Source organism: Myotis nattereri (genome assembly GCF_964212035.1).
Source record: "Myotis nattereri genome assembly, chromosome: 4".
NCBI lineage: Eukaryota > Metazoa > Chordata > Mammalia > Chiroptera > Vespertilionidae > Myotis > Myotis nattereri.
Window position 1 is genome coordinate 53,160,780 of NC_138079.1, and position 16,284 is coordinate 53,177,063.

The following is a 16,284-nucleotide window of genomic DNA, read 5'->3' on the forward strand; positions in this document are numbered from 1 at the left end:
AGATTCCTTCTGATGTGTTAACACGAAGGGCCTCTCATAATATATCCCTAGTGCCAATGCCACAAAGATAAAATGCAGAATTAGGCAGATCACTATCCTAAATTAGTAGGACATCGAGAACAACAAAAATATGATAAGGTCACTACCTGTAGTTTAGTTTTTACCATAAATTTATATGGCCTTGAATAAGAAAAGCATTAAGAATTCTGGCTGTAAAATTACTTGATTCTATGATTTATTTGCTGAGTACAGACTATATCTCAGACACTGAGATAGTTGCTGTAGGGACACAATAATTACAAATAGATTAAGTACTGTTTTTATTTTAGAACTGAAATAAACAGCAGGTCACCTAAATATTCCTATACCTTCATCAGGCACAATGAAAATATCCTAAAAAAGCAATTTAAGTATGTACCTTTCAGTGCTGTAGTCTTTTCTTTTTCATCTGGACCTCCCTGCTGGATTTGTGCCATGCTTATCCAAATTGGGCACAAAATTAAAGAGCTCAAGGAAATAGACATCAATCTTCAGAAGACAGTCTAGAATGAATGAAAGCAATAAATTAAGCTCTACTCAATCCTGCCTACTCCATGAGAACTTCCTTGATCCTCCCAGTCAAGATTAATCTATCCTAATATTCCACAGTGCTTTGTTGATGTCTATAGTACTACAGTACTCATCAAAGGCTGCCTTGCACTGTAGTTATTTATATATTTGTCTAGGTCAGCTAAAAGATTACAAGCACCAGGACAGAGGTATCAAGTTTTTTCATCATTATTATCTATGATGTCACAAAACACAATACCTGATAGTACATACAAACACCTAATGTTGCTGAATTGAACTTAGCTAAACTTACTATTTAGTTTTTCTTTATCATCTGATTTAAAAATATCTCCAAGTAGTTTCAAAAACTGTAGCTCTTTTAAGATAAATTGTAAACATATGCTATCTATACGGTTAGAATGTCTTCTCCTGGAACATGCAGACAGTCAGAAGGAGAAAAATATATAAGTACAAAAAGTAGTTATAATTTCAATCTAATGTAATTAAAAAACAACTCTAAAGGAAAAAAATAGCCCTTTTAAAAATGAAACTATGGAAACAACTAAAGTGTCCTGCGATAGAGGACTGGATAAAGAAGATGTGGTACATATATACATTGGAGTACTACTCAATCATAAGAAAAGACGAAATACTGCCATTTGCAACAACATGAATGGACCTTGAAAATATTAGGCTAAGCCAGTGGTCAGCAAACAGTGGCTCGCAAGCCACATGCATCTCTTTGGCCCCTTGAGTGTGGCTCTTCCACAAAATACCACGTGCGGGCGTGCACATACAGTGCGATTGAAACTTCGTGGCCCATGTGCAGAAGTCGGTATTTTGTAGAAGAGCCACACTCAAGGGGCCAAAGAGCCGCATGTGGCTCGCGAGCCACAGTTTGCCAAGCCACAGTTTGCCAACCACTGGCTAAGCAAAATAAGTCTGGCAGAAAAGGTTAAGTACCATATGACTTCACTCATATGTGGGATATAAAACTGAAACTCGCCAAAACCGGTTTGGCTCAGTGGATAGAGCGTCGGCCTGCGGACTGAAAGGTCCCAGGTTCGATTCCGGTCAAGGGCATGTACCTGGGTTGCGGGCATATCCCCAGTGGGAGATGTGCAGGAGGCAGCTGATCGATGTTTCTCTCTCATCGATGTTTCTAACTCTCTATCTCTCTCCCTTCCTCTCTGTAAAAAATCAATAAAATATATTTAAAAAAAAAAAAACTGAAACTCATAGACGGACAATAGAATGGTGGTTACCAGAGGGAAGGGGGGTAAGAGGGTAGGTATGAAAGAGAAAAGGAGACCAAATATATGGTGATGGAAGATGATTTGACTTTGGGTGGTGGGCACACAATGGAATATACAGATCATGTGTCAAAGAAATTGACACTTGAAAACTAAATAATCTTACTAAGCAATAAATTTGGTTAATCTTGTTACCCCAATAAATTTAATTTTTTAAAAATGAAACTGTTACATTCAATGTCTGGAAACCATAATCTACAAATGGCAGCCCAGTGAACAATAATAAAATAAAATTATGATTTATCAAAGTCTAATTCTGCACTTAAACTATAAATAGATGGCTTTTCCATGAAGAGTATAAAACAACAACCCACTATTCCTAAATTAAAAGAAAAAACTGCAACACATACAATGGAAAAATTAAACTAATTTAGTCATTCCATAACTGTTAAAGAAATCATATAAAAACTACATTCACGACAATAAGACTGAATATTCCTCTGGTTGAGGAACCCAACTGATTTGCTACCACTAAGCAAACACCCATTTCCACTCAAAGGTACATTTTATAATTACCTTTAAAAACTGAGTCATTTTCATAGTCAGCAGAGTATAGCAATAACTAGAATGAATGTAAGACTATTTTTGACTGAGAATGTTTTTTTACTTAATATGAAAGTATTTTTCTGCTGTGAATACTTAACTTAAAATTCTATAAGTTCTACATGAATAAAATGTGTCTATATTTTCTTAAGGAACATATCTTAGTCTATACGATGGGCACTTTACAAGATATGAGGTTGCAAATGGTTAATCAAATAAGACATGGCCATGGCCCAAGTGGGACTTGCTCTCTAGCTGCCAAATCAAACTGCCAAACAACCACAAGTAAAATATATAAGACTTAAACTTATAAACATTATTATAAAAAAGCAATATTGTAAGGGCTATTTCTATCCTAGAGTTAGTCTTATCAGTTAAAAGTTCCAAAAGTCTGTGTACATTTCACCAGTGACTCCTTATTATACAAATTAAAGAGAAATGTTCATAATGAGAGATTCTACATAGTGCTCTTTGCTAGCAATTCCATAACTAAATTAACTATCTACAAAGGACTTCTTGCATTTTTACTCTATCACTCTGCTAATAATTCAGTATTTCTTCTAAATATAAACTGTTCAGTTATTTTTCATTAGCCTCAACATGCCTGATTTCTAAACAGAACAAGTTATACAATTATTTCATTGTGACCATTTAAACAAAAGTGAAATTATAAAATATTTTTGGTGCTAGAGTCCTTTTCAAGATTCATATTTTAGAGTTCTGGGGAGCTATGGACATCATGTTTACTATAGTTAACAATACTGTATTATATACTTGAAAGAGAGTAGATCTTAGAAGTTTTCACCACACACAAAGGTAACTATGTTAGGTGAGGGATGTGTTAATTAACCTTATTGTGCTAATCATGTTGCAAATATAGTGCCATGAAATCAGCATATTGTGAACCTTAAGCTTACACAATACCATATGTCGATTATATCTCAATAAGGCTTTTTAAAAGCTCTAAATACTCCGCAATGTTGACTAACACATTCCCCCTGTAGACTTTGATCTCCATGAGGTCAGGTCCCTAGCACAATGTCTGTCCCTAGCACAATGTCTGGCATATTTGGAGCTCAATGGATATTTGTAAAAGATAGAGGAGGGGAAAGATTCACATTTTAAAAAATCATTTTCAAGATTCCCAAGATTAAACATCAACTAACAATTATATCCTTATTCAATAGGAGAATAACTAAAAATACATGCTGCAACTCATTGAAGCGATGATACATAGGTTAGGAGCCTAATTACTACTTGAGACCCAAAACCTTATACAGCAGCAGATGCAAAGCAGCTAAGTAGGAAGCAAAAGCCACTTGTCTGTTGCTCGCTCTCTCTCTCTCTCTCTCTCTCTCTCTCTCTCTCTCTCTCTCTCTCTCTGTTTTTGATGTTTGCTCTCCTTTATTTGTTAGTTAAAAAATCTCATTTTTTACTGGACTAAGATTTAGAGGCAGAAGCTCTCAGAGAAGACAGTCTATATCTCTTCGCAATCTGTTCCTGGAGGTTTTCTTTGGCCTCCTTCATTCTCTTAGCCAAAAGTTTAGCATATTCTGCCGTCTCTTTCTTGTTTTTCTTAATACGTTGTTTCTTCAGAGCAACACACCTGTATTTGTGTTGCAGGACACGTGGAGTAACAAGACTCTGAATCTTAGGTGCTTTAATCCTAAGTTTCTTGAGGCTTTCTCACAACATACTTGTGGACATCATCTTCTTTAGAGAGATTGAAAAGTTTGCGGATTCTGCTGGCTCTTTTGGGCCCCAGGCGACGAGGCACAGTGAGACCAGGAATATCTTTCTCCCCGTTTTTCACAATGACCAAGTTGAGAACACTGAGATTGGCATCCACAATGCAACCCTGAACAGATCTGCGTCTTCTCTCTCCAGTTCTGCTTGGTCTGTAACAGGAGTGCCCCTTACTCAGCAGCAGGCGGACTCGGCCATGAGTCAAGACACCCTACTTCATGGGGAAATCTCGTTTGTCGTTCCCACCACTGATTTGAACCACATAACCCTTTCAATTCTTCACCCAGAGATTCAGCTGCAACTTCTGTGGCCATACGCTTCACATAAAAGGTACGAAGTTTGCGTTCATTGCCCACTTCAACGAGTTTCTGGCAGCCAGTGGCTGGGAAAGAGATGTTGGGCTTCATCCTGAAGCAGCCAACAGCCTCCGAGGCACCACGAAAAAGAAGAGCTCTGTTGCTCTCTTATTTACTGTTACATTTTTACCCTTTCCAGTTATTTTCCATGGCTGTGGCACAGCTGGTGAAATTAGATCAGGGACATTTAAAATCCTCAATTTCGTTTTCCTAATAAAAATTCAGAGCTATAACCTGCATGACCACAGATAAACACTACTGAAAATGCAGCCAGGAAGCTGTTTGATACATTTGATATGTATTAATATGTGCACTCGACATAGTTTATTTAGTATTATCTGATGGAGGTTAGGTTATAGGGAATAAAGTGGTGGAAGGTTTTTACTGATATGAACTGGGACACAGCTGACATGTTGTATACTTCATGATAACCACTGCTGTTTAAATATGGTCTCCTAGAAATGTTACAGTATAAACTAGATTCAAAACACCTCAGTTTGGGATTTCATTCTGGGAACTACACAAAGCAATTATCATATCTTCTTCCCTTCTATGATTCCAACAGAGAATCCGAGTACATATAAATAAAGCTGTAAGTAACTTGTCATGTATAATCTTTATCTAGCCAGTATTTCAAAACATGAAACAGTAGAATATTTCTTATTGTCCTGTTTGCTCAAAATATGGCCTGAGCACTTATAAAATGTACAGAAAGATACACAGAAGCCTTAGTTTTAGGTCTATTTGCTTTTAGGCAAATATAAATGGAACTAGATATAGATAATTTTTGCAAGAGAAGGCCTTTCCACCTCACATTGTAAAAGCAATGATGAATGTGCAAAATATATCACAAGAGAAGTAAAACTGGGTTAATTCCTGGAACTCCTGGAGTTGGTTTGGTCCCAAAGAGTCTTTGTTCACTAAATCAGACTCTGGAAGTCCAGTTCACAATAGCCTACTTGCAATTAAAGTACAATATGTGAATCGGTACTGGATTGTGAGGAACCAAAAGACTCATCCAAATATCCAGGTTACTCAAAAGCTGCTCATCAGCAAAGGTTAGCTCAGAATACTCCCAGGATTAGTATTTATATTGTGTATATATTATTATAGCTTATAGTTCTGAGGCTCCAGTGCAAAAATATATGTTTTGGAGTGAGTGTGTGTGTGTGTGTGTGTGTGTGTATGTGTGTGTGTGTACAGACATATGGACCCTGGGGGAAAGGCTGGAGTATAAGGGAATCAGGCTAGAACAGACCTGGAAGAAAAAGGCCAGGGTAAAATGGGCTTTTGGTGCATAGAAAACAGTAGCTTCTATAGTGAATATAATCTATGTTTAGATTGAGATTTGGCTCAGAATAGGAATACCTGGTTCCAATCCAAGCCTATCTAAATTAATTCCTTAGTTTCCCAAGCAATTTGATATAGTATGTTTGAAATGAAAGAAAAAGAAAAAGTGTTGTGTGTTTTTTTTTTTATTTCAATTTTACCATCTGGTAGGTGAATGACTTTGAGAAAGTCACAACTTCTAACCTAAGTAATGGGAACAACAACAACAAAACATACTTCCCTTTTATAGAGCAATTATGAAGATTACATGAAAGAATGTACATAAAAACATTGTGCAAACCATAAATTCCTTTACAAATATGTGTAATCCACATAAATCCAAACTAACTGGGCTCCAATTAATTTGTGCTCATCTCTAAGGACGTCCCAATCAGCCCAGTTTACAGGAGTGAGAGCCTCTGAGTGTGCATCATTTGGATAAATTTAATGAACAAATAATAAAGTCCCATAATAAATGCCTGTTGAGTTGACAGGTTTCCAAGATTATATTGAAGATAAATGTAATTAAATTTAAATTAGTTACGATATAATTTGTTTAAATTCCTTTCCACTCATGAAATGTATGTCTGGAAAAGGTTCAACTATATGAGTTCCATCTTCATTTATATTAAAGTTATGTCCAAAGAACACTGTTCCCAACTATCTCCTAAACGCACACGCTGGCCACAAAGTCACCAAGCGCTTTCCTACCCATTACCTTATTAGGTCATCAGCACACTAAGAAGGGAAGGCACAGTTGGCATATCCTGGGCTTTGAGGAGCTAAGTAGCCTGGTTAAGGTAACCTAGATGGTAAGGGGTGGTTGGGATTCTAACCCTGGTCTTCTGACACTTTGTTCTGAGCTCCTTCTATACTACCATCCTGGTAGAGTCGAACTACTCAACTTCAACTAGAAAAACTAAAAATTCCAGTATTTTTATTTTCATTCTCATGTACTAATTTATATTATCAGTGAGTATTATAATGTGAAGTTTGAGCAAGTTGGAGGTAGCTAATTGTATCAACTAAAATTCTCTTAGTCTACTTGGTTTGCTATTCAGAATTAAGATTAATAAAAATTACTACCCATCATTCCTCACAATACTTTGTAACCAAAGCATCTAAAAGAAAGAGTCAACAGTTAAGGAATATCAAATACAAAGATTTTAGAATATCTGCAAGACGATGCTAAAAGTGAAGTTAAGAAGTTAAAGAAAGCTAAGATAATTCTTAAGACAATTATCTGTTTTGGAATCCTTTCCCCGAAGAAAAAATAATTTAAGTAGTCATTTATGACATTTCCATAATATGGAACAGAAATAGCAGAGCAAAGGCTGAGGAAAAATAATTCTCAAAAGGAAGATATACTCAAAATTTTAGAAAAACAGAATATGTCTAACACATAGTAGCCTCTTTTGTATGGGTCAAATATAAATGTCATATAAGCCACTTAGAACACTCTGATTCTATGGTAAACATAAACAATAAAACACAATTAATATTATTCTATACTAGAGGCCCAGCACACAAAATCATGCACGGGTAGGGTCCCTAGGCATAGGCTGCGATCAGGGCCATCTTCCGCCCGGCTCGCCAGTCCCCAGTCCTGCCCCACTGACACCCACGGTTCCCCGTGGTTCCCCATTCGCCATGCTGTGATCAGAGCCTGCGGGCCGGGAGGGGGTGTGGAGAGAGGGACCGAGAGGTGGTCAATGCACCTCATAGCAACTGGTCAAGTGGTCGTTCCAATCATTATGGTCACTGGCCTTTTATTATATAGGATAATAAAAGCCTAATATGCTAAGTGTCCGGTCGTCTCGTCATCCATTCAACCAATCAAAGCATAATATGCTAATGATATGCTAAGGCCGCTCAACCACTCGCTATGACGTGCACTGACCACCAGGGAGCAGATGCTCCAACCAGTAGGTTAGCTTGCTGCTGGGGTTCAGCCAATTGGGATTGAGCGAGGCAGGCTGGATATGGCCTGGAGCCCTCCCACGGTTCTTCCTGGGCTGGCCAACCTCCCACGTCCCTCCCCAGTCCTGATCGTGCACCGGTGGGGTCCCTCGGCCTGTCATGTGCCCTCTCACAATACAGAACCCTTCCGGGGATGCTGGAGAGCCAGTTTCAGCCCGATCCCGCAGGCCAGGCCAAAGGACCCCACTGGTGCACGAATTCATGCACTGGGCCTCTAATATATGTATATAACTCCAGGCCAAATTGAACAAGTAGAAACTAACTTCTTAAATTTCAAAGTATCCAATACCATAATATAGCAGTAATAACATATTCACAAAGCCTACAACCAATTTTCTCATTCCATATATATAGTTATTAGCAACTCTTCTAAGCTGTATGAACTCAAGGTCTAACCTAGATTTTAAAATATACAAGTGGGGCCCTAGCTGGTTTGGCTCAGTGGATACAGCGTCGGTCTGCAGACTCAAGGGTCCTGGGTTTGATTCCAGTCAAGGGCATATGCCCAGGTTGCGGGCTCGATCCCCAGTAGGGGGCGTGCAGAAGGCAGCCAATCAATGATTCCCTCTCATCATTGATGTTTCTATCTCTCTCTTCCTCTCCCTTCCTCTCTGAAATCAATAGAAATATATTTTAAAAAAACAAAATAATAAAATAAAATATGCAAGTGGGAGACACAAAGTTGAGCTCTCTAGATGCCCCATCAAGAGGAACTTGCTCAGCTGCAGTGACTGCAGTCAGCAAACAGCCTCCAGCTGTTCACCACATCAGGGTCCACCTCAGATGCAGATTTGCCTCATTCAAGGTCATGCCATTCCCAGGCTGACTCTCACTCACTAATTGAAGCAAGTGCCTTGTGAAGGCCAACCCTGCAAGGCATCATTAGCTCCAGAGCTCACAGCCAACAGGTTGGCAGAGGTTTGTCAGGCCTGCAATAAATAAGTCCAACTTTTCTCTCTGACCATCCTATTGTCCTCTTTCTTTTTCCCAAGTGTCCATCTCTAATAAACATCATCCACTCCAAATTTTGTCTCAGCAACTGCTTCTGAAAAATCTAAACTATGATTTTCTAAATGCTTTTCATTTCTGAAAGTTAAACAAAAATCCTTCTCATGTTAAGAGACAAAATGTCTCCAAAATAACTGACAACTTCACAATAAAAAGACAAATAACCTAGTTTAAAAATGGACAAAAGATATGGAAACACATTTCACCAAAGAAGATATGCAAATGTGCAAAGAGATACGTTCAATATCATTAGTTGCTAGGAAAATGCAAATCAAAGATGTTATCATACCCTACAGCATAGCTATCAACGTGAAAGACAGTAACAGGTGTCGGTGAGAATATGGAGAAACTGGAAGCCTCGTACATTGTTAGTGGGAATGTAAACTGGTGCAGCCAGTTTAGAAAACACTTTGGCAGCTCCTCAAAATGTTATACATAGATTTACCATGTGATCCAGTAATTCCACGTCTAGGTATATATACCAGCGAAATGAAAACACATGTCCACACCAAAACTTATAAGCAAATGATCATAATTGCCGGAAAATAGAATGGTTTCTTTCTGAAGTGATGAATCCAGTAATCCTAGAGATACATTTGCATTGTAGTGTCCCTCTCTGTATTAAATGGCACTCTCTCACCATCTCTTCTTCGCTATAGCTATAATGCTAAAGGTCAAGGCACAATCTCAAAAGGGAGGAGGCTTGACCATCTCACCCACTCTTCTCTTTTCCTTCCATGAAATAGTTATGATAAGCTGTTTCAGGCAGACTCACTTAAAGAACTTCTCTCTTCAAATGTCCCTACCATCCCTCTCACCAGAGCTAGGCTGGCAACTACCTAGGCTTGTTCTACCTCGACATTAGGGGCAAACACATTATTTCCTGGGTGAACATTATATGTAAAGTTTTGAAAATCAAAGAGTTCAGCTCTAACCTGTTCTAGTTCTTTGCATTGAACTAGAACAGGTTAGAATTCTAGTTCAGGGGTTCTGTGTCAATGGTAATTTGCCTCCCTGGCCTGTCATTATCACTTATATAGTACATCTTCCAATAAAAATCTGGTCAGAAGCACTGATTCATTTGGTCACAATTTAGTTAATTCCTTGGCCACATTTCATCTAATAGTACCCACTTTTACCCAATTTTTTATAAGGGTTGAAATATGCAATAACTGCTTTATTATTATTATTTTGATTATTTCAACTGATCCCACACATTGTACTTATTAGTTCAAAGTGAGAAACTTACCATTTACTATAGGAAAAAAAAAATGAAGAAAAACTTGAGCGTATAATCAAGCAATTTACTCTTAAGCCCAGAAAGTTATACTAGTAACACCAGCAATAAAGTTTAATGGCAAAGTTAAGCTTTATGAAGACCACAGTATATTGCACATAAGTCATTTAAGCTACACTCATATCCGATGTTTACTGACAGTGCACTTATTGTTTATTTAAGGGGAAAATCTCTGTGGAGCCTGACTTTACCTAAATATGTTAACAACTGAGAATGTTATTTAAGTGCCTTCAGAAAGAATTTCTTTTTGGTTTCTAGAATTTCCCAATTCTTCATGAAAAGATAGTACTTTATAGAATTTCATGTTTGTACCATATTTCAACAATATCCACATCCTGGGAATAACAGGAGATGAACTCAGAAAGATTTGAGGAGGCTCTGTATTGCTGTGATAGTGCAATTATCTGATGTTAAAATGAGAGAATTAGGAATCTGAAACTTCAAGCAAACTGTTTAAGCTACCATATTAGTTACAGTGGTTATTTACTTTATTCAGAAAACAATACACACAATTCATACCGTACCTAAATTAACAAAAGATTTGAGACAGCAAAATCTCTTATTTCAAAAGCAAAGAGCTCTGAACCCTCCTGGCCCACAAAATAGTTTTTCACCATAGAAAACAACCATCACTTAGCCAAACGATTAATTACAGGAAATTAACTCTGTGGCACTGCAATTGTCAGCACAAGGACACTTTGTGAAACATTAAGCCATTTATGTTACTAGATCTGTGCTTAAACACACTATGCCAAATAGCTCTCATTACTACTGTCTACATAAGCACATGGTGGTAGATTCCCTTCCTATGGCCATGAGTCAGTATTTTACAACTAGACTTCAAACATTAAAGTCCCCAGAGAGACCCATCTGTTGAAAATAAACTCAGATAGTACATTGCAAAATATTAAAATTTTTACAAATTAAATTAGCATAAAGGAAAACAAAACACATAATAACGTCCATATCTGCAGGAAAAGTATTTGATAAAAAATGATTCTCAACTTTGATACTCATTTTTGGAAAAGAAATCATAGCTAACTAGGAATAAAAAGGAAAATCCTTAACATGATAGAGGGTTAAAAAAAATACAGTAAAACAACTCTTCTTGGTAATTTATTAAAAAGATTCTCTTTAAAATCAGGTACGATAAAAATGCCCATCGTCATCACTTTACTATTACCACTTCTAGTCAAAGTTGTTTTGGAGGTTAAAGCCAGTATAAGATATGGAAAAATAAATTAAAATGTATAAAAATTGAAAATAGGAGAACAAAGTTATTATTTGCAGATGATATGACTATCTAAAACAATATCAACAACAAAACAAGAAAAATGAACAAACAAGATTTTCTAGAATCAAAAAAATAAGAAAAGTTTCTAACTACATTATTAGGAATAAAAAGAGAATTTAGTGTATTTATAATGAAGCGTTTTATAAATACCAACAACTATAAGTCATAAAACAGGTTTTTAAAAGGACAATTTATAATAACAAAAAATAAAATTTACATAGTAAGAATAAGTCTAACAAAAAGATAAGTTAAACCTATAAGCAGAATATGATAAAATGTTACTCAAAGACATTAAAGATTTATAAATATATAAAGAGATATACCACATTCATGGATAGAAACATTCAATACTGTGAATATACCAATTTCCTCTAGTTGATAAAATGGAGTCAGTGCAATTCCACTCAAACCCAACTTTTTTTTTTCCCACAAAAACTTGAAAAGCTATTTAAGAAAATGCTATGAAAGAAGAATGGCCAAGAATAGCTAAGACACTCCTAAAGAAAAATAATATGATAGGAAGACTTGCCAATAATTAAGACACTATGCCATTAGTATTGGAATAAACAAACTGATCAATAGAACAGAATAAAACTCCAAAACAAATCTACATAACAGATTAATATGACACAGACAACACTGACATATCACTGGGGGGAAAAAAAAAGACTTTTCAATAACTGGGACAACTGCTTAACAACATAGGAAAAGAGTTAAATACCTACTAGTACCTCTCTCCATTATACTGACATTACATGGTGATAGCAGTGGATGGATTAAGGGCAAAAATGTGAAAATCACAACTTTTTAGGAGAAAATATAGGAGACTCCTGTTTTAATGTTGGGGCAGGGAATACAACTATAATGAGATATTACTTTACACTCACCAGACTAGACAAGATTAAAGAGCCTGACAATGCTAAAAGTTAAGAAGAATGGAGTAGAATAGAGATTCTGATTCACATTGCCCATCCTATCTAATAAAAGAGAAACATGGTAATTGGCGTACGACCGCTACCCTTCCCATTGGCTAATCAGGGAGATATGCAAATTAACTGCCAGCCAAGATGGCGGCCGGCAGCCAGGCATATTGAAACTAACATGAGGCTTGCTTGCTTCAGTGACGGAGGACTCCAACATTCCCCGCCTGACTTGCCGGCCTCTGAGCTTGCAGTTTAAGAAACATTGCAACAAATATAGAAGCTAAACAAAACCCCAGAAACCAGCTTTCAGCCAGCCGGGATCTCAGAGAGGAGTTGATACAGAGTTTCGATTATAGAACCGAAACAAACCAGATACCTTCTTTCAGCAGCAGAGGCCTCAGAGCTGGAGCCAGAGCTAAACCTGGCCCAGAATAAAAAAAGAAAAAGAAAAAAAGGAGCAGTTGGGAGCTTCAGTCTGCCTGAAAACAGTCCTCAGCCCCTCACCCAGACTGGCCAGGCACCCCAGTGGGGACCCCCACCCTGAAGGGTATGTGACCAGCTGCAAACAGCGATCATCCCCTCATCCAGGCTGGCCAGGCACCCCAGTGGGGACCCCCAACCTGATCCAGGACACCCTTCAGGGCAAACCAGCCAGCCCCACCCATGCACCAGGCCTCTATCCTATATAATAAAAGGGTAATTAATATGCCTCCCAGAACCGGGATCAGCGGAGCCGCGAGGCCTCCCAGCACCGGGATCAGCGTGACAGGGGGCAGCGCCCAAACCTCCTGATTGCCCTGCTGCTCTGTGTGTGACAGGGGGTGGGGCCCCAACTCCCCTATCGGCCCTACTCTGTGAGTGACAGGGGGGAGCTCCTCAACCCCCTGATCGGCCCTGCTCTATGCCTGATAGGGGGGAGCTCCCCAACCCCCTGATTGACCCTGCTCTGTGCGTGACAGGGTACGGAGCCCCAACCCCCCCTGATGGGCTCTGCTCTGTGCTTGACAGGGGGCAGCGCCCCAACCCCCTGATTGGCCCTGCTCTATGCATGACAGGGGAAGGCGCCCCCAACTCCCCAATCGGCCCTGCTCTGAGCCCGACCAGGGGCTGCACCTAGGGATTGGGCCTGCCCTCTGCCACCCGGGAGCGAGCCTAAGCCAGCAGGTCGTTTTCTCCCGAGGGGTCCCAGACTGCGAGAGGGCACAGGCCGGGCTGAGGGACCCCCCCTCCCTCCCCCCGAGTGCATAAATTTTTGTGCACCAGGCCTCTAGTCAAAATATAAATTAGTACAACCACTTTGGAAAAATTGGCATGAGATCTCCAAGTTACACATTTTTATAATCTTCAACCCAACAATCTCACATCTTGGTCCACTACCCGGTCTTGTACATATACATCTGAAGACAGATATGAAAATGTTCACATCATCAACAAGCCAGTTTATTTATTATTTATAGTTGCATAACAGTTTACCTCAAAATATATTTGCCAAAACAATAAACATTTATAACCTCTCAGTTTCTACGTATCAGAAATCTGGAAGCAGCTAAGTAGAGAGGTTCTGGCTCAGGTTCATGTGATTGTAGTCAAGAGATATTGGCAAGATCTACAATGATCTGAAGGCTTGATTAGAGCTACAGATGGCTCATTCATACAGATGAATTATTTGTAATATTGTTGCTAGAAGCCTCAGTACCTCCCCACAGTGGTTTCTTCAGAGGTCTGCTTGAGTATCACCATGATATGGCTTCTGGCTTTCTCCAGATAGATAGAACCAGGAAAGCCACCAAAGTTTCATCATCACTTTCTCAATACTCTACTGACACAGAGAGCAACCCTACTCAATGTGGGAGGGGGTCTACACAAAGGCATAATATTAAGAAGCACAGATCATTGGGGGCCATCTTAGTATCTGGCTATTAAATCTAGAAGAGGTTGGTTTCTAAGTGTAGAAGGGTATATATACTATATTATATTAATAGAGATGAATAGTAATAGCTGTGAAAAGGAATGAACCAGAACTGCATAAAAAACATGGATGAGCCCTAACTGGTTTGGCTCAGTGGATGGAGCATTGGCCTGTGGACTAAAGGGTCCCAGGTTCAATATTGGTTAAGGGCATGTACCTTGGTTGTGGGCACATCCCCAGTACGGAGTATGCAGGAGGCAGCCGATCGATGTTTCTCTCTCATCAATGTCTCTAACTCTCTATCCCTCTCCCTTCCTGTATGTAAAAAATCAATTAAAAAAAAGGATGACTTTTCCCAAAACAATACTGAATAAATAACCAAGTCTCAGAAGACAAAATAAAGTATAATACCATTTATATAGGGGTCAAAAACAAACTAAACTAAAACAATTTATTATTATCACAATTTAGGTGATGAAATTATAAGAAAAATCAAGAGGAAAAAAAAATTTCAGAACAGTGGTTACCTTTGGAAAGGTGGGAAGGCCATGAGATGGGGAGAAACACACAGGTCAATGCAAGTTATTGATAGTGTTTTGAGTCTTGGATGCAGTGGTGAATTTAGTTGTTTATTATATAACTAGAGGCCCAGTGCATGAAATTCCTGCACAGGTAGGGTCACTAGCGGCTGCCAGCTGCTGGCCAGGGCCTTCCTTCATTTCGCACTGACCCCTGCCCTTCTCTGCCATTCATTTCGCATTGCCCTCTGCCCTTCTCTGCCGCTCCTACCTCACCCGTCTCTGCTACCTTGGCTCCAGTGCTTGGCTTCCTTCTACGGTGTCTTCAGTCTTAGCTCTCAGCTGGTATATCAGTGATGGCAAACCTATGACACACATGTCAGAGGTGACACGCGAACTCATTTTATTGGTTAATTTTTCTTTCTTAAATGGCATTTATATATATAAAATAAATATCAAAAATATCTTTGTTTTACTATGGTTGCAAATATAAAAAAATTTCTATATGTGACACAACACCAGAGTTAAGTTAGGGTTTTTCAAAACGCTGCCACGCCGAGCTCAAAAGGTTTGCCATCACTGTGGTATATGCAAATTAGCCGCCATCTTTGTTGACGGTTAATTTGCATATTGCTCTGATTAGCCAATGGTGGGTGTAGTCAAGGTATGGTCAATTTGCATCTTTGTCTATTATTAGATAGGACTAGAGGCCCGGTGCACAAAAATTTGTGCACTCAGGGGGGAGGGAGGATCCCTCAGCCCGGCCTGTGCCCTCTCGCAGTCTGGGACCCTCGGGAGAAAACGACCTGCTGGCTTAGGCTCGCTCCCGGGTGGCAGAGGGCAGGGCCAATCCCTAGGTGCAGCCCCTGGTCAGGCTCAGAGCAGGGCTGATTGGGGAGTTGGGGCGCCGCCTCCTGTCATGCACAGAGCAGAGCGGATCGGGAGGTTGCAATGCCACCCTCAGTCACGCTCAGGGTAGGGCCGATTGGGGGGTTGGGGCACAGCCCCCTGTCACACTCAAGGCAGGTCGATGGGGAGGTTGCGGCGCCACCCCGTCACGCACAGAGCAGGGTCGATCAGGGGGTTGGGGAGCTCCCTCCTGTCACGCACAGAGCAGGGCCCATCAGGGGGTTGGGGAGTTCCCCCCTGTCATGTTGAGCAGGGCCGATCAGGGGGTTGAGGAGCTCCCCGCTGTCACTCACAGAGTAGGGCCGATAAGGGAGTTGGAGCACCGCCCATCACACACAGAGCAGGGCGGATCAGGGGGTTGGAGCACCGCTCCCTGTCACACTCAGGGCAGGGCCGATGGGGAGGTTATGGCTCTACCCCGTCACACACAGAGCAGGGACCGTGGGGGGGGAGGGGGGCACCGCACACTGTCACACACACAGCCGCAGGGCGATCATGGGGTTGGGGAGCTCCCCCTATCAGGCACAGAGCAGGGCCTATCAGGGGGTTGGGGCGCCTTCCCCTGTCACGAACAGAGCAGGGCGGATAGGGAGGTTGTGGCCCCGCCCCC

General features: G+C 40.1%; 1 protein-coding gene and 1 pseudogene across 2 annotated transcripts in view; both read right to left on the reverse strand.

The window, feature by feature from the left end:
• The window catches only part of ARB2A (ARB2 cotranscriptional regulator A), a 387,607-nt gene that overhangs the window by 351,739 nt on the left and 19,584 nt on the right, over window positions 1–16,284 (reverse strand). The window contains exon 2 of the mRNA XM_081088717.1: window positions 419–542. Coding sequence (XP_080944843.1) covers window positions 419–524 — 106 coding nt within the window. The 5' untranslated portion in view covers window positions 525–542. The remainder of the gene's footprint in view (window positions 1–418; window positions 543–16,284) is intronic.
• Window positions 3,846–4,591, reverse strand: LOC308517467 (small ribosomal subunit protein eS6-like; annotated as a pseudogene). The gene has a single exon. The product of its transcript is annotated as a small ribosomal subunit protein eS6-like (transcript).